Raw genomic sequence first — 24,712 nt, forward strand, 5'->3', positions numbered from 1 at the left:
CAAACGAGGTCTTCAGTGGAAACAAAAAATAGAGGCCAATGGATTAGAAGACATCTCTGGATAGAGGTGTGAACGTTAGGCTCTCTACCTTTTGATTCCAGAAGTTGAAGACGTATGGTATGGAGAAAGAAATTGCATTTTCTATCGTGATTTTGACTCTTTCTAAGCTATTACTTAATTGCTGCAGCAAGTCACATAGGTGGAAAGATGAAAATGTAAATTACAACCATACCCTTAATTTGAGCTTTCCAACTTGAGCTCTTTATGAACTGCTCTCGTAAATTTCTAGGGTGTTCTAATTTTTTGAAAAAGATCGGGTGTTTTTATTTCATGGTATATTTCGACATTTTTAAAAATGCAGATTAAACTTTATTTTTAGTGCATGTTTTAGCATTTAATCCGGGCTCTAGTTACAACTTTCTTTCCCGTTTTGAATTCCAGAGACTTTATTTACTTCTAGTATTTGTGTATTTAAACATTTTCTCAGTGTGTTACTTGTTTTCATGTATTTTTTTTGTAACATGATTTAATGCACCAAATTTATATATTTCAGAGAGAATTCTTTCATTATAATCCGATGCAAATGACTGTATATCTAATATGCGTATTCAATTTCACTAAACCTACGCTCATTTTTGAAATTAACTCCACGATCATAAGATATCATGAAAAAAATAAATGAATACTCAAAAAGAATGTGAGTAAAGCATTGAGAAGCAGTTTTATACCCAAAAGTTTTGATAAATTAATTATTTAATGATGTTCCAAGGTTGGGAAGTAGCTGTAGTTTTGCTCGAATAGATTTGTATCAACTGATAAATATCAGTTGTTACAATGCCTTGCCTCGAATAGTAGTAATTCCAACAACACTGATTTAATCAACGCACATTATTTATGAAAAAGCTTTGCGATTTTCAAAAATAATTTACATTTTAGGTGAACCTCAAAATCGCGAGAACATACTGCAACACTTGCAAATTTAAAAAATACAATTAAAATATTAAGGGGCATATATATAGAATGCTTCTCAAGATTCAGAATACTTAGAGTGTTCAACTTGAACATATTGGGACATTTTTAAATACCTAGTGGATGGGTTAGTAATTTCTTCTTAGAACGTTCTGACATTCCGTTACTAAGTTAATCATATCAATATTTCACAAGCGAAAGCAAGTAAATTTTATTGCCTGTTAAAGCTAATCTATATTGATAGAGTTATTTACCATAGAATGCTGAGCATCTATAAACACGCTACAATAATTTCGTTCAAAATTTTGCGTATATCCTGCCTTTATGTGTTTTTTATTTAGTTCGGAAAATAGAAAAACTTTGGAGAATGAAAGGAGAAAGTACATTTCTGGGAAGAAAGGGTCAATCACCGGGCGTTACCAGCCTGTCACTTCGGTTCAGCCCCCTCTCTCGACGGATTATTATACATGCCAATTACCCATTGTCACATATTGGGGGGAAGCATTCTAGAATCACGTGACCCTGTGGTCATTTTGAAAAGATTTTATGAAAATAAGTAGCTTTTTTTGAAGAGGTTTTGTGTTCGACCCTGAGCCGTTGATAGGGTTAATAAAATCATGATTACCTATATTTTCATTATACCGTAAACAATTAGGGCAATAAAAATGTTTTGCATATTTAAAACACCTCATGCTTAAATTTTCATTGTACAGTGAAATGAATAGTAATGTGAAATGAGCCCAGACCCAGGCAAGATGCAAATAGGTCAGTTCACAACTAGATACTTGGTCAGCCAAAGGCAAGCTTGAATTTTGGCGCCCTGTGTAATGTTGGAGTGATTACATAAAGAATTTGGAGTCCCCTCTATTGAATATTAGAAAATTACCTGCTAACCATTAACTATGATATACTTTAGTGCTTTATTTGTGGCAACACATGCTTTGTTTACATTCATTGTTTTATGTTCATTCAGATCGGACGGTTTGTTTTTTGTTTGTCTATTAATCTTCGTTTCTCTGCTCACTCGTACTTTAATAATTTGAATAGGCTATGGCGCCCAGTGACCCTCCCCTTCGTAGTGAGTTTGATTGTTTAATGGTGGCGTCTACGGTTGCAGAATTTTTACTTCTGAAATGAAGTTTAGTATCTGTTTACTTTTCCAGCTTAAGTTTCCAATTTGAGTAGGAAAATAGAGAAGCTTCATTCCATTGATAAGTTGGAAAGTATATAGAACTGGACAGGCTGGAAATTTGATGTGGAACCACAGCTGACTATCCAAAAAGTGATGCTGGTCGTTTTGGGAGAAGTCACATATCCTGCTTTGTTGGATGAAAACGGAACCGAGCCTGAACGAATGAAGTTTGCTGCTGATGTCAAAGCTTTTAAGGAGGCTGATGCTATTGCATGATATATAATTGGGTCGAGTGTTTGTGGTGAGTCAAAGCGGTATATTCTTACCTGCAAATCTGGCAGAGATATGTGGAATGCATTGCACACTGTATACGAACAGAAAAATGAGAGTCACTTGGACTTATTGTATTCGCAGTTAGTTAACTACACCAAGGATCCAGCTGACAGTATCGCCTCCCATGTGTCAAAACTGCGACGAATTTGGCAAGATTTGCAAGAGGAGCTCAAAGAAGAAAATTAAGTCTTCCTGTTTCAATGTTGCTGAATAGGATACTCAATACCTTTCCGAGTGAGTATCTGGAGTTCCAAAATGCTTGGGAGTCAGTTCCGCATAACAAAAGAAGCATGGCAACTTTGACTGAACATCTCAGGCTTCATGAACAAAGACTTGAAGAACAGAGATCTTGCAGTTCCGAACTGAGCACTGTAGCATTTATTGCAAAAAATGCTAGTTCAACGGCTTAGTAAAAGCTCGAAACTTCGGAAGCTCAAGAGCCAAAGAAGGAACTGGTGAAGTGCTACTCCTGTGGGAAAGTCTGTTCAAGTAAAGACTATGAAACTTCTGACCAGAGTTTTCAGGGACAAGCATTTATGTCTGTCACAGATGTTAACAAGAACTGTTGGATAATTAATTCGGGGGCTTCTTATCACATATCGACTCGTTCTGTCTTCTCTTCATATGTTCCTTTTGATTAGCCAAAACCGCTTCATCTCAGTGATGGAACTTTTATGTATGCTGAAGGATACGGCATGATTGATGTGGAAATGCTGGTATGTGGGAAGTGGAAACCAGGTCAATTGAAAAATGCATGGTATGTCCCTAAATCTGACCAGAATCTGTTCTCATTGGGATCTGCTCTGAATCATGATCTCATTGAAGTTGCTATATGAAGCACACGAGAGTTGGGAAATGGAAAGCAGACTTTTGCTGTTGGAATTTGTCAACTCGGCGTGTACAAGCTTTTAGTGTCATTTCTAAAGCTTGTCTTGCTATGAAAAATTCTGATATTCAACTGTGGCACGAGTGATTAAGTCATCAGAACAATCAACATGTACAGAAATTTCTCAAAAGTAAAGGTATGGAGATTCAGTTCAGTTGAAATTTTTGCGATGCATGTGCATATAGTAAAATGCATCGACTCAGTTTTGGTACCAGAACAACAAGGCCAACTACAGTTGGTGAACTGATCCATGCAGATGTCTGTGGGCCAATGCCTGAAATATCGTTGGGTGGAAGCAGATATTATGTTGTATTCGAGGATGACTTCTGGAAGTGCAGATCGGTATACTTCTTGAAAGCAAAGTCTGCCACTATGGTGGTCGAGTGGTCATAGTGACGGACTCGGGTTCGAACCCCACTGTTGCCATAGTGGTGGTCGGCTGAAGTTGGTTTTCTGTGGTTCCCAACTTCAAGGCATGAATGCGAGCTGATCTCCCCGTTAAAAAGTCTTGTTACAGAGAGCAACAGACCTGCAAACAGCACAAATGTAATTCAATCATAACACATCACTCACTGCACTTCTGAAATATAGATGGCAGCACTGAAAAATCAAACAACACTACATATGCACTCAGACTGTTAGGTACACACACTGTTACACCTCCGGCACAACTCACTAGGTAGTAAATCGCCCATAAATGGTGATAGACCTAAGTTGTGCTCGGTTTGAAAGAAAGAAAGCAAAGTCTGAAGTTCCTTCAAAGGTGAAACACTTTCTTGCTGAGGTACGAACTCAAGGTCATACTGTTAAAGAGCTACTAACTGATGGTGGTTCAGAGTTCAAGAATTCTGAAGTTGAATCCACTGTAAAAGAAATTGGATTGATTCACCGAAACTCAATGCCATACACACCAGAGCAAAATGGAGCAATTGAGAGGGAAAATCTGATTCTTGTGGAAGCTGCCAGGACTATGCTACACGCCAAGGAATTGCCAGAAAAGCTATGGTTGGAGGCTGTTAATACCGCAGCCTATGTTATCAATCAAACTGGATCAAGTAGTGGTGAGGAAAAATCTCCTTATGAACTGTGGTATAACAAGGAGTCACCATTCAGTCACTTATGTGTGTTTGGTGCCGAATGTTTTGTGCATGTGCCAAAACAGAAAAGGAAAAAGTTTGATAAGAAAGCTCAGAAAGGATATTTTGTTGGGTATTGGGGTGATAAAGATGGCTATAGGTATGGATACCCAGTAAAGATGAAATATAGTGCTTTCAAGTGACATTGTATTAAAGAATGAAGTCACAAGCAAGCAGATTTTCATCAACAATCCAAAGTTTACTGAAAAAGTTGCTGAAGACACAAATGGTTTCATGCAAGTTGAATCACAGTCAGACACCGATACGTATAATTTACGAGACAGGTCAAAGCTGAAGAAGCCATCCAAGTTTGATGATTATGTCATGCTGGCAGAATGTGATGAACCAGTCACTTACACAGAAGCAATGTCATCCAAGGATTCTAGTCATTGGCAAGCTGCTTTACAAGAAGAGATGGATTCTCTAATTGAAAACAAGACATAGAAGCTGGTGGATTTGCTAAGTGATAGAAAAGCCATAGGAAGTCTATGGGTGTTAAAAGCGAAGAAAAATGCAGATGGTTCAGTGACAAGATATAAGGCATGTCTGTTCGCTAAAGGATGTGGATAGATACCTCCCAAGTAGTCGCCCATGGGCTGAGATACAGGGTGGGGGGGGGGAGCACAGCGTCAAAGGTAAAGGTGACTGATCTAATGTATATATGCATATATGAATTGACATCATCATCATCGTGCCTCCCCCAGAAATAATGACCGTGCCCCCCAGACTTCCAGGTCTATCTCCGCCTATGTAGTCGCCTGACGTCAAATATGATGTGAAAATTTGGTCATTTTCCCTGAATGACTTCAGTCAAAAAAAAACCATGTCAATTCAAAGTCATTTAATGACCACAAACAATAAAGGTCAGGAAATAACGTGATACTTGATGACCTTAATGAAATATCAGGTCATTTCATGACCTTCATTAGCCATGAAGGTCATGAAATGATGTGATATTAAATGGCATAAATGATTTTGCGTCATAAAAATCACGAATTTCTTGCGAACTGAAAAATTCTGTTCCAGATGAAAATATCAAAATTATCCAAAATGTTTGTTAATGAACCTTCCGAGGGTGTTTCAAAATAACCCTAGGCTTATTCGTTACTGGTTGTCACAAGAGAAATCAAGTACTTTTAATTGCAATTTGGTTTGAATGGAAATGTAAAACTATTCAATGAGTAATTGTAGATATAAATTTATCAACACGTTATATAAATTATAATTGCATCCATGTTGTGTTTTTACGGAAGATCAGAGGATTTGTGAAATCTGTCAACAAGTGAAAAAGATGTAATGAATTCTTTGACATGTACATTGAACTAAAAAATGTAATTTTAAAATCTTTTTCTTTTCGATAATTATAAATACTGCAAATAATTATATTTTTCAAGGATAAAAAAACAAGAAAATTAAAAAATAACGGCCATCGGCTAAACTCAGCAAGATTGCTTAGCGATAATTGTAATGTAAGTAATCAATACTTTTAAAGACTTCATCAAATAACACCAGGTGGTTACTGCTACGATAGCGCGATTGGTAGAGGCATGGCGTGAGATACATAGGGACAATCCTCGAGCGGACTGGGTTCGAATTCGACCTGCACCAGAAGGTCATACTTTCCCCCCCCCCCCGTCTCTTCAAATAGCGCCATCTATCTTCTGAAAGTTGAACTATTTGTAAATGGTCATTTTTGACGTTTCCAAAATGGACATAATGACCATTTTATCACTCATGTTTGACACATTTTATGACTTCCAAAAAACGTTTTTATTGACGTTAGGCGGCAACTTGGACTGGTGTAGATTACACTGAAACCTTCAGTCCAGTTGTTTGCTGAGATACTGTGAGAACTATGTTAAGCATGACTGCTAAGAAGAAATTAAAAGTTGCTCAGTTTGACATCAAAACAGCATTCCTTCATGGAGAACTAAAGGAAGAAATCTACATGAACCAACCAGAAGGTTTTGAGAATGGTTCAAATCAGGTCTGCGAATTGATGAGCATCTATGGACTGAAACAGTCCCCCAGGTGTTGGAACGAAAAAGGAAATTTCTAGGAAATCATAGCTTAAAATCTTCTAGTTCAGATCCATGTTTGTTTGCTAATGAACTAGCAAAGTGACTAAAAATTTTAGACTCAATACTAATTTTTTATGCTGCATGGTGACCTGTCGCTTGCCCAGTCCTGGTTTAGACATTTCACACATTCCTGTTTCACATCATTATTTACAATCATGAGGTATTCTTTGAACAGGGTATATTTCTAGCAGAGGATTCTCTTTCAGATCAATTTCATCAAGAAACCCTTCAGACATTGAATTTTGTTTAGTTAAGTGGTTATGTCGCACTTGATTAGTTGCTCAGACAGTCCTATGTTTTACATCATCTTGATCAAGTTCATTAGAACACAAGCATCTTTACCTTGGATGGGCTGTTTGCTCATTAACTATAGTGAATTTCATCCCATGTTTTTATTTTTTACTTTGACCATTGCAAAGGTTTCTCCGGTGACTTTCACTTTGTGGTTTGAGTATGATAGCAGTGAAGTTACATTTCACTTCTTAAATTTAGGTTTTCCCATTCTTCATGCGATTTCATTATCACATTACATTTCACTCCTGTATTAAACTTGAAGTTGATTTTATAGTTGAACTCTGCTTTTTCATACCAGTCTTTTGGTGCATGGTCGCTCATTTTGGTTCGAACAACCCACGGTTCTCTTACGAGTTGAATGGTGTCACTATCCCGGATGCAACTAGGATGACCAATTTGGGAATTCTCATTGATGAGCGGCTTAGATTTTCTGAACATTGTTCAGCGGTGGTCAAAAAAGCGAATAGAATGCTTGGTCTCATTTTCAAAAAGGTCTCTTCACGTTCTCCTAAAGTAATTTTTCCACTTTTCCGAGGCTTAGTTCGTCCTGGACTGGAGTATGCTGTAAGATTTTGGAGACCATACCTACAGAGGGACATAGACTTAGTTGAAGGGGTGCAGAAAAGAGCTACACGTGTCCTTATTGGCACACAGGGCTTGAGTTATGAAGAGGCTTCATTTTTGGAATATATTTACATTGGATGAACGCAGGTGTTGAAGAGATATGATCGAAGTGTTCAAAATTTTCAATGGGTTGGACAGGATGGACCATGAACTTTTAGTACACCGCCAATTGATTGCTTTTACAAGGGGACACCAGTATCTATTGGTGAGGGACAATGTAAGGCTATGGTGTCGCAGGGAATTTTTCTCTAATAGGGTTGTTAATAAATGGAATAGCTTACTCCTGGAGGTAGTAAATTGTAACACAACTGACATGTTTAAAAAGAAATATGATAAGCATGTTGGGGTAAATCAAGAAGCTATCCATATTAGAATGAGACAACCATAAGTATTCTTATGGGCATTGTATAATATTTCATCATGTATATATTGTTTGTAATTGCATTTTTAATTGGGTTGCTGTATTTTTAAATATATGACATCCATATTTATTATGGGCATCTTTTCCTCAGACACCTTGTTGGGCCTTTTTTCCTGTTGTGGCTTTGTATTTGTATTACTTTGCTGGAACCTGTACTACTTATCTGCAGCTCCCGAATTTCTTCCATTTTGCACTGCACTGTTTTAACACTTCTAGTTTTATAGATATTAATAAAATGTCCTCCTTCCAAGTGACATTTGTGGCATATTTTTTATAAGCTGGACAATAACCTTTTTCATAGTTTGTCCCACACCTTGGGCATGTGTACAGTTTCTTCACTTGTTGCTGTTGTTTCATTTTCTTGGATGTTTTCTTGTTTCTTATTATATAAATTTTCAGTTCACCCTTCAGTGTAGTTAGTTTTGCCACAGAGCAATAGGCAGTGCTGTCTTAATGTATGGGCCTACCCCAGCACGGCCCAGAGGCCTCAGGATGACATGAAACACGCTTACGTGATGCTAATTTTTGATGTGAAGTAACTTTCAAACATGTTTATGATAGAATGAAGAGAGCCCTTTTGATCATCAGTAAATGTATTGTAGATTTTAATGCCCTCTGGCCCAATTGCAGACATAAATATAGCTACTTGCATGGAATTGCTGGTACCAGTTTCCCCCTTTTTTCACGGTTTCTTGCCTTTCTTGGCCTAACAGCAGTGGTGGCAGAGGTGCAATTACCGATGAATCAGGGCATACCACGACAGATCCTTGTGGTGCATTGAGCATCTCTGTCCTATTCCATCAATGCATTAACCTCTCACTGGAGGATATAGAATATAAGTCATTTGGAACCAGCTATAAATTTTAAGTCCAGGACTTAAAGTCCTGGTTTAATTAGCTTTCATATTCCATGCCATTGTGTGGTTGTATGGGCATTGTGGCTGTTTGATCCCTGCTTCCACACATTGGTAGTTGGCTGAAGTTGCTTTTCTGTGGTTTCCACTTGCAGTGCAACTGCAAGCTGATCTCTTTTAGAAAGGGTTGCTATAGCAAGCAACAAACTGAGTATAACATTTGAATTTGAATTGATAAAAATATTCACTTTTATTTACCAACTCATTTTTTCTGATTCAGAAGGTAGATTGTATCACTTTCTCTGAACACATAATATAAAAAACTAGCACATACATGAACAGTCGAGTTTTACAAACAAAATTCAGCCATAGCTTACTTTTTTGGTGATGAAGCAGTAGCAAATTGCTTCTATGGCAGTAGACTAAAATTACAGACAGTTAGTAAATCCCTCATGTACATAAAATGATCACCCACTAATTAATTCACTTATAAAGGTTTATACCAGCTATTTTCAACCTGTTGCTTGTGAGCACCATGGTGAAATGACCTTTGAAGCACCAAGTGTGCTCAGTGCTCATGCCCAATTTCGTGATCGCAAGTACTTGATCAAAGCTTCATTTAAATACCCTGGAAAAATTGCATTCAAGGATAACAATTATGTATATTTCAGGCATACGTATGTTAATGTTGCCCTAAGGGTGCTCACGACTCGAGAGAGGTTGAAGACCCCTTGGTTTAGCAGGGTTCGCACATCCTTACAAACTCCTTAAATACTCCTAACTTTTCATTTCCTTCTGGAAGGGCCCTTATAACTCCTTACTTTTTGCAGCCATCCCTGAAAAAGTCTTTTTTTTTTTTTCTCTGAAGGGATGATCTTTCTTAGAATAGGCATTCCCCATGGTGATGAATAGCATTGCCTAGAAAAATAAGAGGAAGCTTCCCCCGAATATAAAGAGGAAGAAAAGAGAAAAAAAACCGTTCTCTTCCTTTGTAATAGGAAATGTGAAAGCAGGGGATGTGATTGGAACATCTAATGGTTGTGCATACCTGCCAACCGTTACGATTTTGTCGTATTTAGTAAATTAATACGATTATACGCTTTTGCTTCTAAAAATGCGATTTTTCACCGAATCGCTAGTTTTGACGTGTTTTCCTGCCTATGTCGCAAACTGGTCAGCGTTGGAAATCGATTGTCCGTAGAACAACATCACTCCGCTGAACCAGTAGCCGAAAATTCCCCCATGCCCAGTGGTGAGAAAGTTTTTTTAAGTTTTTACTTATGCGGCGAAACGATGTCTCGAACCTCCTATATTACGCAGTATACTGAGTGCAGACCTCGCAGCCTTCCTATTTTTCCTACTTTCGCCGCAATCGTCTTTTTTTTTTACTGCAATTCTCTCCTACTATTCCTATTTTATCCCTCCTTTCCATTTGCTTACAGCCAATATCTCACTACGAAAATTCCGAGAAACCGCAAAATGTCACTGCTTTCCGCAGTTTTTTTGACGTGTTTTATTCACATTACAACTCGCTACTGAAAAAGAAAAAATCCAGTGGGGAAAGCGAATCTGTTTCGCAGATTGGTTGCCGTAAATAAAAAGGCAAAAAAAAAGAGGAACAGGCTCTATCTACACACAAGAGATTCTATGAGAGAGAATGGGTTTCTCTCTCCTGGGATCCTGTAACGAGCGTTCATCCCTGAAGCCAGGTTTTCCTAGGAGTATGCTTTTTGCGCCGCATGAACCTATCTGGATCATTTCGTGTCGGCAGAAATGAGTTACATAATGACGTTACGCATTTGCGTTTTCCAAGCGTGGCGCATTGGCTCAGGACGGCTATATAGTATATGACCCTGGTGTCATCTACTCTATCGGCTGCATGCTCCGGTTTAAAGGGAAGAGACACAACACGAAAATAAGGGAAGATCGCAGAAGCAGTCTGCTAATCACGCCCGACGTAAAGCGCTGTCGTGAGCCGTATTGCGCTCTCTAGGAAAACAGTCGTACTGCTTTTCATATTGATGAATAGTCGGCATGTCGCGCTGGGTGATTCACGTTGCGCGCGGCATAGAAAACCTGCTAGTAAAACCCGGCTTTTAAAAGTGACAGCCCGAGCCACGTCTGGTTACGGGGGGGGGGGATGAGCCGATCAGCCGCTATAGCTGAACCCACTTTTTTTAACCTTCAGAAAATAACTTTAGGGTATCTTTATGTTAGGGGTCATTCAAGTATTACATCAGCATGGATGGGGGATTTTCGATTTGCTGACTTGATGATGTGGGGGGGGGGGAAGATTCTTACGTCATCAACCACCCTTTATAAAAAATATGAAATATTCTTAATGGCGTCTTACTCGGTGCGCGAAAAACGAGTAAAACTTTTCACTAGTTTGTGGGCACCTGAACTAACATTCTCCCTATTGAGTCCCCTACAGAGCCACTCTAGTGATCTTCAAATACTTAGCGGATCCAAATGCTCTGGAGCTGTGCCGCACATCATATAAGTGATCCGTGATTATGCCGCAGATCACTTAAGTAATCTGGGAATGTGCCGCGGATAACTTGAGTGATGTAGAACCGCACTGGTGGCAGGGCCAATGCTCTAAAACTTTCTCACATGTCACTCAAGGGATCGCTTAATGTGCCACAGATCGCTTAAATGGTTAGGAATTGTGCCACGAGTCACTTAAGCGATCTGTAAATGTGTCACTTGGTTCATTGTTACAAAAATAGATTTAGGGGCAGGCCACATTTGGTCCGCACAGGCCGAATGTTTACCGCGGGTCAAGGGTTACCAAGGGCTTAGAGAGGTAGGGTCGCAATGAATTTCTTGAGCAATTTCGGGTTCTTAGCCTTCAAATAGCATTGAAATTAACAAAAATTGATTATAATAACATATAAAGATATTTTGTTTCGAAATTGTAAAAAATATTTTTACAATTCTTTTAAAAAATATTTTGTGGATTAAAAAAATAAATTTTCGATCATCCGGGGGGGGGGGGGAGCTCCCAATTCAGATTCCACCAATAAGCGTTAGGAGGAAGGGGGACAGAGCGCTGACAGGGGGAAGGGTGAGAGTTTTGCTGACTTTTTCTGACAAGAGGGGTGAGTCAAAAATTGCTGAAAATTTGCTGACCTAGTACTTGAACAGCCCCTTATTTTAAAGCATACATGTGCTCAACACATGGCCTAAATGTGGCCTGCCTCAAGTGGCTCCTGGCAAATTCTTACTTCAATTGAGCGGCCCGCGGCACATTCCCAGATTGTTTGAGTGAGTGATTTCCGGGGGGAGGGGGCTTTCTTTCTTTCAAACCAAGCACAACTCAGGTCTATTACCATCTATGGGCAATTTACTATCTAGGAAGTTGTGCTGGAAGTGTGTGTGTGTGCCTAGGGTTGCTGCAAATATAGATAATTTTGTAAGAAAAATCTTTGTCGGCTGTGGTTTTTATTTTGAATAATTGGAGGGGGAATGAATATCACTTAGAATTTTTATAATTTATGTGATGCTGTTATGAGTTATATTTTTGACTAATACTTGAAGGTTTTAGAACACTTTGGTGACGACAGAAAACATTCATGTGGATTGATTATTTTATGAATTCTTATGATGCTGGGTAACAAATCAAAACTTGTAATTTTTGAACCACTTCTACATCCATATTTTTGAGAAGAGGGAAAGTTTGTTTGCAAATTAAAAATAAATTTGCATATGTGCCCCGCCCCTTTTTTTGCTGTAAAACTTGTAAGTTATGAAGTTTGCCATGACTCCTTAAAAACAGCTTGAAACTCCTTAAAAAGTCCTTAAAAACTCCTTACTTTTCATTTTGAAAATTTTGTATGAACCCTGTTTAGACAAATGGCTGATGCGAAGATGAATTTTGGAAATAACATTCAACGGCCCTCTAAGGGAGAATCAAATCACTGTTCCCTCACAATGCGAGCAAGTGCCCTAGACTACTATGCTACAGAAGCAACAAAAATCGTTCCGTAGGGCATTTTCGCTGAATGGGGGCTGTACTTGGACAGTCAGACACATAACTCAGCTAATAGCTCATATACTGACATTCGCCACCAGTTGGCAAATTATATGAATATGATGCCACTCTCAGCTGTTAAAAAGGTTTAGACAACTGTCGGATGCAAAGATAAATTCAAGAAAGCAAAACTGTCTTCATGCAGAATTGAGCCACAGTCCCCTGGCAATCTGGGCCATGGCATTAGACCACCTTTCTACAGAAGCGATGAGCATTTTTCCTTAAAGTATATATCTCGTATAGAGACGACATCTTCATATAAGTCACTATCTGGTGGCAAATGTCAGTATATGAGCCATTAGCTGAGCTATATTTGACTGTCCATTTGTGGTCCTGTTCAGCATATATATGCTCTAAGGATAGAAGTTCGTTGCATCTGTAGCGTAGTGGTCTAGGGCACTTGCCCATGTTGCAAGGAGACTGGTTCGATGCCCAGCAGAGGCAAAAAAGTTTCCTTTGCATCAGCCAGTTGTCTAAACTTTTGTAATAGCGGAGAGTGACATCTTCATAATTCAATTATTGAATGAGGGTAGATAGTACATTTCTTTTATAATAGCACAGCTTTAGAATTAGGGCGCACTCTCATCATTAGTTTTGTATAAAAGCTCAAGAATATAAGGTTTTCATAATTTTTTTTTTAGCTTTTTAATTCAACATCTACCAACTCTGAATCTTTATTCAAGAAAACAGATGAATATAGTAGTGTAAGTATTGCTTTAATGTGTTCATATTATGCCATAAGCCACTTGAATACCACAGATTTGTGTTTTATATTTTCAATGGAATAAGTACTTGTATGCATGTGCGTGCATCTTATTTCTCAAGGTATAAATGAACATAATATTGGAATAGATGTGTGTACATATGGGAGGAATTCTAGAATAGATGTGTGTATTTGTAAGACTGTCACTCACACTGCATCAATATTCTAATTCTCTCTCTCTCTGAAAGTGGACCAGTAATAATTGCACACAAGTTTGAGAAAGCACAAAAAACCTGCTTTAAAATTGGCACATTTCCCTAATGTAAGAACTTTTAGATTTTTGTATTTTTAAGTTGAAGCTATACAGGCATTGTGGAACCAAACTTCTACTTTTCTGCCTAGAAGTAGTTTCTTCACTAACCACATTATAGCGCCTTTCCATAGCAGTGGTAACAGCTCTCTCTCTTTAGCTTCTCTGCTTTACGATACCCTGTCTGATCATGCTTTGTTATTCAGCACCTGTTATCAATACACTGACTCGTACTATAGGTCGATAACAGAGATGCCAGCATGAAGAAAATATTGAGGCGACTGAAAGTTGCCAGACGTCCTGTATATATGGAACTTGCGCCCGTATGTTTGGGGGAGGGGAGGAGTATGTTGCATTACATATTAATTATCGGTAGCTGAGCCCTCCCACACAATTTATTGGGGGGGGGGGCTGAAATAGCCTCAGCAACTAGGTTCTGGTGCCTATGGTTGGTAATGATCAACCAAATCAAGAAAATTTGGTAAAGTAACTTAGACAGTATGCAAGTGAATAACTTTCCAGAGTTCTTCAACAGCTGAAAACAATGGCGTCAGAGGTGCACGTCTACACAAATTCTCTATAGATTTACTATATTTTTTTAACCGTTAGAAGGGAGAAGAAGTTATATTTGTTCTTTGTGTAAAATTACTGTATGAATAGTATAATTGATGGCAGAGAAGATATCTTCTCCAACTTATATTTTTTGTGTCAGTTGGAAATAGGCCTGTTCTGCATCCTTTTTGTTTGTCTAAACATTGAGCAAATATTCTGTGATGGTCTTCCATTTTTGAGATGTGTGATATATATCAAATTATTATGTATGATTATATGTATATACTTAAATAATGTAAACAATATGTATAATTGAATGTTTAGTTCAAGTACAGAGATTAGATAATATCTCAAAACACACACACACACACAATGTGATTTTTGGATTCATTCGAATATAAGCCTATTATTATATTAGATTTTGTAATACAAATACACATCATATTTTAATTTTGTAATTTTTTCCCTTTTTTAATGCTTACCTGTTATCGTGTCTCTCTTCTTTTACTTGTGCATCTTGTTTATATTTTTTTACTATATTCATGCAATCATGATTTGATTCCATTAGCTGCATTTATGTATTTTTGTTTTGCATTTCCATATCATGTTATAATTATCATTTTTTGCTTTTCTATATATATTTGTACTTATTGTATTTCTCCTCTTCATATTTACCATCTCTGTAGTTTGGCAATGTTTACTTGTGTTGAGATTTGCATAAATAAATAAAATAAATATTAATCATTACAATTTTAATATTAATCATTACAGTGTTACGAGATGGTTATTTTACATGAACTTTCTTGTTTTTCTTAGATGTTTTCTTCAAATGATGACTCCAATACCATGACAAAGAAGACAAAGAAACCATGGTCTGAATCACTGTACCATTACTGTATCATATATGCAGCTCTATTAATTATAGCAACTTTTTTTGCTGTTGGAGCTCTTCTCATATGGCATTCAAGATTGATATCAAAGGGAGAGACGAGTATAGAAGGTTATATAAATAAAAAAGAATGTGAAAGGCTTCACTCTGAAGGAAAAGTAAGCACTTTGATTATAAATGAGATTTTCTTTATCAACAGTGTTTTTCAAAGTGGGCATCATCAACCTTTGTCAGGGGCAATGTGGTAGATAAGTTGGAGATATTGATTTGTGTGCCTGTTTATTCTTTTAAGGGGTTCTTTAATGAGAGAAAATATCTACAAAACTATTCTGGGGAGCTGCCAATGAATCATGAATTGGGCAAGGGAGATAAAAGAAACCACAGGTGACGAAATTTTGAGAACTAATTTTGACTGCCTTAAAAAGATGAGTTAACTTGAACTGAGCCTATGTAGACAATAAACTTCCGAACACAAAAGAGATAAATGGAGGCTAATGAATACTTGAAGAGAGATGAAAGAACAAAAGAAAAGTCTAATTTATTTCTCTTTTCCGTCTTTCCTACGTATTCACAAAGATTCCGGTTTTGAAGACTTTAGTAGCACCAAATTATATATAACCATTGTAATGGATAATCACAGATTTATCACATTTATTGTAAAATACACACACAGTCAGGTCGTATTATTGTGATCACCTCCTATTTTTGACGGCATTCCAAAATAATTAATGAGATATGGCAGGTGACATTACCAGGTTCAGAAAAAATTTCCCTTGTTGTTCTTATAAGTAAATTGAGTGATTTATCAGACATACAAAAAAAGAATAATTATTGGCTTTCAGACTAAGGTTGGCAGCATTTCATAAACTGCCGTTTGTGAACTGTTCATGTGCTGCTGTAGTGGAAGCATATTAGGAAAAGCAAAATGACACTATAAAAAATAAGCAGCATGGAAATTATAGAGCATCATGAGCCATAGATGAAAGAGGTGAATACCAGCTGCGGCAATGTGTTTGGGCTGATTGACATGCTACATTGGATAACTGTCTGTCTAAATGAATTTCATAGCAGGCGGATGGTTCATTGATAGCAAGAGCTGGAATTCACATGACAGTACAGGTTGCCTTCTTTGATGAATCACATTTTTTGTTACATTAGACAGGTAGACATTATCGTATACAGTAAGAAACATCAGAGAATAAACACCCTTCTGCTATTTGTGGATGAAAACAAGCTGGTGTGGTAGTGTTATGGGCTGGGATATGGTTTCATGGCATTCTCTGGGTCCACTCATCAATGTGGATGGCACTAAGGACAAAATTAAATATGCATTGTTCCTTGTGGACTATGTACTTGCCTGGGGATGATAGCATCTTCCATTACAACAGTCGGGCAGCTGAAGCGAGGGTGCAAGGGGTGCAGTGCACCCGGGCAGCAGGTTGTAAGGGACGGCAGCATAGACTTTAGTCAAGACCCCTAAAATTTAACACAGTAAAAATTCACATGCCATCATGCTTTTGAGTCATACCTCGACAACATTGAGAAAACTTGAGAAAATAGACACAGGGCCTCTGACTGTAACACCAGAAACAAGAATGTAAACTACTGGGGCAGCTCACGACAAAATATGTACCCGTGTGGGACTTATTTTTTGTGCCTCCTGCCTATTCCCCCATGGCCCTACATCCTGCGTGAGTGCCCCTGGGCTGGAATAAATGATAAGGATTTAGTTCTGGGCCTGAAGCTGGAGCCCTCTCAGCTTTACCCTTGGAGGTCATGCCACTCCCTCACAACTTATCTAAACAATTTCCTAACAAAAAACTATTTTAAAAAAAATATATGTAAAAATTTTTCTTCGCCCTTTCATCTCGGATTTTGTGCCTCCAGAGCAGACAGAAAACATTTTCTTTGATTTTTCGGACAATGGAACTGTTTTTACCCATTCAACTTTGATTTAGCATCCCTCTTGTGCGTGTCCCCATGCGGCTGTAGTGGGTCGCATGCCCAAACGTTGCCCCTGTACTGTATCACAAGGGGCAAATGTGCATTTTGGTTCCCTCACCCAGAATTTGTTCCAGAATAGTCAAAGGAAAGGAAAAATTTGGCTTCTCATTTGTCTGGTCCCTGTAGTACCAGAAATACCTTTGAAAAAATTTTTTAATAAAAATAACCTCATTATATATATATATCATCAATACAGGATAAGTGATGATGGCTCACAAAAATAAGTGCTGTTTCAAGGAATAAGTTATCCAGCATTATTAGAAATGGTAAAAGAATTCCTGGAACAAAAAAAAAAACCAAACAGAAAAAAGCTACTTCAAAACCGGCAAGTATTTTGCACATAAAAAAATGGTGTGCTGCTTTCTCTTGCAAAAAAAAAACAACAGTTTTATCTTGAAGTCCCCTTCACTGAAGCTCTGCCAGGGTCACCATTAGGGGCGGCATATGAGGCTTCGCACCCATGCGGCAGGTAAGCTGGAGCTGCCCCTGAAGACAGTGCAAAATGCCACACTATTAGAAATGTTTGTGAGTGGTTAGAAGAGCACAAGAGAAAAAATATAATGCGAACCTCTTCCCTGGCCATGCACTCATCAGCATGGTTCTATACCCATGTTTTTTTTAATATTAATATTTACATTTTTACATTAATATTTTTTAAATATTGACTTTTTTTGTCATGTAATAGGATTCAGGGTACCTCATTTGTTTAATATAACCCTTCAAAAATTTTCTCCTGGATATTTCAACGCTTGATAATCAAAGGGTAAAAAAAAAAAAAAAAAAGAAATTTTAATAAGGGTTACGAATAACGGAAATAAGTTTACACTTATGTAACAAAAATACTTTTTCTTTGTTCTTGGGTAGAAGTTGTTATTTCAGTGTTGGCTTTGCCTGGATAGGCATAAAAATAATTATTCTCTTCAAACTTTGCTTTTGTGGTAAGGGATCAATAATTATTAATTGGTCATTTACCATTGGCTGATTGGAATATTGAAATTGACAAGAAAAAACAACTTCTCACACTGATAAATAAACATTTTAAAAACCACACATAACTTTAAAAATATATAACTAGGCTGTTGGGGCTGTTAAATAGTCTTTACTTGTTAACTAGGACACAACCCTTCACAATTGCTTCATTATGAGGACTTGAAGGAATCGACTAGGACAGGCTTAAAGTCCAATCCGCACCTTCTCATGGTGCAGCCTGTAAGTAGCCATGTTTAACATGTGGTGAATGGACGCAGATGGGCTTCTTCCAACCCGCACTGGCCAGCATGGAGAATTACGACCAAAAACCCTCTAAAAAGAAATATGAACTTTGTTTTTAAACTAAGGCCCCCAGTATCCCCAGCAGTCTGAGTGTCCCTGGTTATGGCAGCGACCAGCAAGACATGAAGACAGAGGGTGCTAAGAATCTCAGGGTTGGACCAGGCTGCCATAAGATGATGACCTTGGCCACGCATGACGGATGATCTCTTTCTTCAGAAAATCGTTTGCAGAAGTTGGAAGAAGAATCTGAAAGAATAAATTGGGACATCTTAGATATCTGTGAAGTAAGAAGAAAAGGGGAGGAGAAAATCGAACTTGCCAGTGGACATGTATTTTATTACAGGGGAACAGATAATAGAAAAACTAGTGGAGTAAGATTTCTCATTCATAAAAGTTGGTGATGCAAATATCAAGCAGATATCGGATACAGATTATACAAGTCTATGCACCAACAACAAGCTATTCTGAGGAAGAAGTAGAAGACTTTTATATGAAGAATTAGACGAGCTGCATAGCAAAAAAAACCATCATATCAAAATAGTAATTGGTGACTTCAGTGCTAAAATTGGAGTGAGAAGAAATGGTGAAAGCTCAGTTAAAAGTCATGGTTACTGTGAACGAAATGAGAGAGGAAACAGACTCATCAAATTTGCAGAGAGTGAACAGTTATGCATCATGAATTAATTTTTTAAGAAGAAACCTCAGAGAAAGTGGACCTGAAGAAGCCTAACTGGGACAACTAGCGAGATAGACTACATCTTATCTAATAAGAAGCATATGGTCCAAGACTGCAGTGTTCTCAACAAATTCAATACAAGAAGTGATCATCGACTGATGAGATGCAGAATAATGCCAAACACTAAAATGGAAAGAGCAAAACTTATCAGAAATATGCAAACTGTCATCGATATAGCAAAGCTTCAAGAACATTGATTTAAATTCCACTTGGAGCTGAAGAACAGATTTTATTTGCTATATAACACCACTGAAGATGGACAAGATGTCACCAGGATGAACAGAACTTTAACCACTACCCTAAAAGAAGTCGCTTGGGAAAAAAAAATCAAACTGATGAAGAACATAGCAGAAGAAGAAAAGAAACTGATGAAAGACCGGAGAGAATTTCAGATTAAGATGAATGATCCTAAATCAAAAATTGGAATATGCAGAACTTTGTAAGACAGTATGAAAGAATTACAGAAGATATCAGGAAGTTTAATTGCGATATTGTAAAGAAAGCACTGGAAGGTAATAGGAGCTTAAAATCAGCTAAACGAAAACTGTGTGTTAGAAGAAAGGAAATTTTTGCACTAAAAAGGAAAGATGGGAACCATCACAAAAGATGGAAATGAAATGATTAGTATTGTTGAAGAATTTTATAATACTCTATTCAAACATGAAGAACAGGATCGGAACAGAGGAAAGGGAGCAGGAAGAAAAGAAAATGGAGCAGAATTTGTACAAGTAGCGCCTGTGCTGAAAGAAGTCTATGAGGCTATAAGATGTATGAAAAAAGGGAAATGCCCAGGTGAAGATGGGATATCAATAGACATTATTAAAGAAGCAGGAGAAGAATTTGCCAGTATTCTAGCTGCTTTGTTCACAAATTGTCTCACAAAATTGGATGTGCCTGAAGATTGAAATGACACAATGATGGTGGTTCTTTACAGAAAGGGTGCAAAATAGGATATCAAGAATTATTGACCAATCAGTCTAGTGCCAAGCTTTGTCTTTGGCAGGGCTCGGCATTGTCATCTCTTTCCAGTTCAGCCATAGGCAGAGATAGATTTTAAAGTCTCGGGCGGGACACGGTGCATGATGATGATGTCAATTCATGTATATGCATATACTTTAGATCAGTAGGCTCCGCCATTGATGCTGGGGGAGGGGGGTTGCCCTGTATCTCCACCCATTAGTCCACTGCCAGGTCACCAGACACTCCCCATAGTTGCGGTCCTTCATCACCACATGACTTAGTAGCAGTATAGTCTTTGTTTTTTTTCAGTCGTATAATTTTTTGTCTACGAATGAAAGGTTTTTCAACGATTTATAACAAGCTTGGCAACATTTTTCTTGCCCAAAATTGATTGCCATAAAGTAATTACACTCTAGCTGTTTCGTATTTTTTGTTCAAAATTAAGCATTTGATGTAGTGAATAATTTCACTCATTCTCTTCAAAATCGAACCAAAAGAAAGTATTTTTCAGAATTTTTAGTTTCTAAATTAAATTTTTTCGCTCTTGTCACTTTACTCCAATTATCTAAGTTGCATATCTGTGGCTCCCTCCACTTGCAGTTTATTTGAGGTTGTGAAAAAGACTTTTCTATGTATATTGGTATATGTGGGTCAATATATAAATTTAATGGGATTGTTGTCATTCATGCAGCTCTTATGAAAATATGCTTGATGTTCAACAGGAGACAGATAATAAGTGTTGAATATATCTGTTGTGCTGATATAATCAAGCTTCATTACTTTTTGAATGCTTAACATCGATACAATAAACTTTGCATGACAAAATCAATGTACTTCTACCACTTTGTCTTGAATATTTACTTCAAAACTCTGCATTTTTGAAATATGGTTTAGTAGTGATACTCTGGATTGAAAAACTTTAAATCATGAAACATTTTTTACAGATTATGTTTGAACAGTTCATTACAAGATTCTAATGCCATTGTTGAATGTACAGCTAATTTGGGATACAGAATTGGAGATAATCATCTGAGAATATTAGAAGAAAAAATAGTGAATCCCGAACATGCTAGAAAAATTCATGCTGCACCATTTTCTACAGCAGACAGTGAATATAGGAATTATTTGCTGCTCTTGCTTGTTTTAATGGTGCTGTAATGGCTCAAAGAGTTAAAAAGAAACAAAAAACATCTGTCCGAACACATTATACAGGGTGACCATAAGTGCTAATGCAGCCTTTATCTCATCAACCGTCTGTCATAGAAATATGATTTCCATTCAAAAATTCTCAACAGGCATTCAAAAATTACCCTCCTGTACTAGTTTTGAGAGTGAAAATACAGTGTGTAACAAAATAAAAAATTAAATTTTTGTATGGTCCCCCTGTTCTTTAACTTCCAACTAAAAAGTTGTTGCTCTTTCTCCTGATGCCAACAAAAAAATTTCATGTTTCTAAGTGATTCACAGGTTTTTCCGCATTTAACGTTGTTCTTTCTCTAATTTCCTATGTTTTTCAAACTCGAATATCTCTGTGAATATTGCACTTGGAAACATGGAATTTTATAGTTGGCATTAGAAGAGACAGAGCAACAACTTTCTAATTGAAAGTTAGAGAACAGGGGGAATCATATAAAAATTTAGATTTTCTATTTTGTAACACTATATTTTCAATCTCAAAACTGGTACAGGATAATTTTTGAATGCTTGTTCAGCATTTTTTTAATTGGATTGGTACCTCTATGATGGACGGTTGATGAGATAAAGGTCACTTTAGCACTTGTATAAACAAAGGGAGGTAAATAAAATTTGTACTAGGTAACAAAAAATTTGAGTGTATTTTGCATACTGTCATTCATAGCATAACATGAATGAAAAATCCACTAGTATGTGGATAGAAAAAATTCTCTTCATCAAACTTTGTTATTTCATTGTGTTTTTTTCTTTAAATGTGAATACTTTCTCCTGTTTTGGTCACTTTTTTAAATATTTTGGTCACTATTTTCATTAGTTTTGAGGCTGTGATCTGTACTGAGCCCTGCTTCGGCTGCTTTGCTTACTGTGAGATCAGGTTCTCGTAGCAGTCTTTCTTGCAGATTAGAATCATGGATGCCAAAGCCAATACTATCCCAAATTAAGCTTTTTTCTTGCTCTCTAAAGTCACATGAAGCTACCAATGTCTTTAGTTCTGTAACGTATGCATCCATATTTTGGTTCTCTTTCTGAGAACATGAGCAGAACTTGAAACGTTCGAACACAACGTTATGTCTAGGAAGGCAATATCTATCAAACTTTGTCAAAAAATCATCATAGTTTGTAGCACGTGTATTCATACTGGAATGTGTTGAATACACTCACTCCTTCATCACCAATGAGGTTCAACAAAATTGAGATTTTCACCTCATCAAGTTTCTAGATCTTCTCAGAAGCGAGCATGATATTCTTGAACTTTTGTTTCCACTTCACCCACTGGTCAGAGAGGTTTGTGGAACTGAATACCAACTCTCTAGGTGGCTTAAAGCTCTCTATCTTCTGGTTTAGTCAAGTTTTAAATTCTGGAACACAACAGTTCCCAGCAGCACCAGACATTAGGGTGGAACGAAAAAAAAAAATCGAAATTGCCATTGTAATAGAATTTAAAATATGCCTTTATGGGAAGAAATGCCATTCCTAATTTTTTTCCCCATAATTCAAACTTCTTGAGGCTCCTCATCGCCCCTGAAGTTTTACGCACGTGTGGAATTCTGTAACAAGACACCGCGGAGGAGACTTTCCTATTCTCCTGAACAAGTGATTCATTCAGTGACCTCAGTGTTTTCCCCTTGTTTTCAGTATTCATTTGTAGTCTTACCCTTTAACTGAGAGTGTGTTTAGCAGTCAATATGATGACCAGAAGCTTTTATTGTTGTGACATTTTAGGAAATCCTAAAGAGTGGGATTCTCGGGTCTCACCCACCTATGGCGATGTTATGCTTTGTTATTTGCTGACTCAACGCAATATGAAGGCATAACAATCAAGAAAAGATCCAGCTATTGCAGACATTCTTGAAATTATCGTGCCAAAGATAAAAAATATTTGGAAAACTGCTTCAATTCCTACGGTTTCTCACCAATGGATATGCAAAATTTTCAAAGACTTTTACTATAAATACAAGAATCTTCAGAAAAATATGAAAGCAAGGAAAGATTCTCAAACTTTCAAGTTGAAATTGAAATCTTTTTAGTGCGAAGCACGGAAATTGTTTGACATTGCAGCATGCAAATGTGATTTTGAAGACTAAGTGTGACAAGTTGAGAAAAGTCACAAATTTAGAGCGAGATTTCTTGCAAGATCAAAGAAGTACACGCAAAATGGCCATTGATCGAGTCGATGTCCTAACAACGAGGAAATTGAAAAAGAACGAACAAAGGAAAATGAAAATGGTATCCCATTTGGAGTCTCGAGAAAAAACGGCAGAAACTAGTTCATCAACCACTGAAAACTCATCTATATCCAACGATTCTGAGTAAAGTGATCTATATGAGCCAAAACACAGTTTGCCGTTGAAGTTAGCATTTCCATCTACCAGTACTGAAGTTGGTCCATCAATCGGTGCCGAAGCAAGTACTTCATTTGCTTTTGAAGTTCTACCATCATCCTCACAGATGAAAACTAAATTACCAAATGTTTCCCTTGCTTGTAATAGAACCGGTGTGTCTGATCGATCAGCTGCAATTGTTGCGAATGCTGTGCTGGAAGATGTTGGGTTATTGACGAAAGAGAAGCCAAATATGACAATAGACCGAATGAAAATAAGGCGTGAAAGAGCATCACAGAGAGTTTTTTTGCAAGATAAAATTCCTAGAACAAAATGTGCGAGGAATATATTTTGATGGTTGAAAAGACACAACCTTAGCTAATGTCAAAGAAGGTGATTCTTTCCATAGAAGAACCATATCTGAAGAACACATAACTATATTGCAGGAACCCGGGTCAATTTATCTCGGTCACACAACTCCAAGAAGCAGTAGAGGAACGGATATAAAGTCATCAATCCTATAGACTTTTCGAAGCAAGATTTTGATACAAAAGAATTGATGGCAATCGGATGCGACGGGACTGTTACCAATACTGGTTATAAAAATGGTGTTATCAAATTAATAGGGAAAGAAATAGGTCATCCTTACAATGGCTTATTTGACTTTTTCACTTTAATGAGTCACTTTAAATTGTCACTTTAATGTTACATCTAAGGCATCTTGTGAAGCATCTAGATCAGTGATTCCCATGGCCCCCATATGGGGGGGGGGGCTGACAGGGCTCCAGCCCTGGGGCCCGGGGAAAGATCTTTTTGATTTTATTTCTTTCAGATTTTTTTTAACTATACACATGTACAAGTAAACGAAAAAAAAAGAAAACAAACCCGGAAACGAAAAAAAGAACATTGTACAAGGCCCCCCCCCCCGGCTCTCATGGCAGTCGTTCTCCTAGGAAGGAAGAAAAGACATTGTGATGGTCATGGCTACTGAGACGTCAAGGACACC

At 37.4% G+C, this 24,712-nt stretch overlaps 1 protein-coding gene across 18 annotated transcripts in view; it reads left to right on the forward strand.

The window, feature by feature from the left end:
* The window catches only part of LOC149080316 (palmitoyltransferase ZDHHC16-like), a 210,098-nt gene that overhangs the window by 165,175 nt on the left and 20,211 nt on the right, over positions 1–24,712 (forward strand). For all 18 annotated transcript variants that reach the window (XM_089239452.1, XM_089239444.1, XM_089239445.1 and 15 more), the window contains 2 exons: positions 13,407–13,469; positions 15,147–15,377. In XM_089239452.1, the coding sequence (XP_089095578.1) occupies positions 13,407–13,469; positions 15,147–15,377 (294 nt within the window). The remainder of the gene's footprint in view (positions 1–13,406; positions 13,470–15,146; positions 15,378–24,712) is intronic.

Source organism: Pholcus phalangioides, unplaced genomic scaffold (assembly GCF_987345545.1).
Source record: "Pholcus phalangioides strain wild (caught in Gottingen) unplaced genomic scaffold, Ppha-v1.0 ptg000011l_1, whole genome shotgun sequence".
Lineage (NCBI taxonomy): Eukaryota > Metazoa > Arthropoda > Arachnida > Araneae > Pholcidae > Pholcus > Pholcus phalangioides.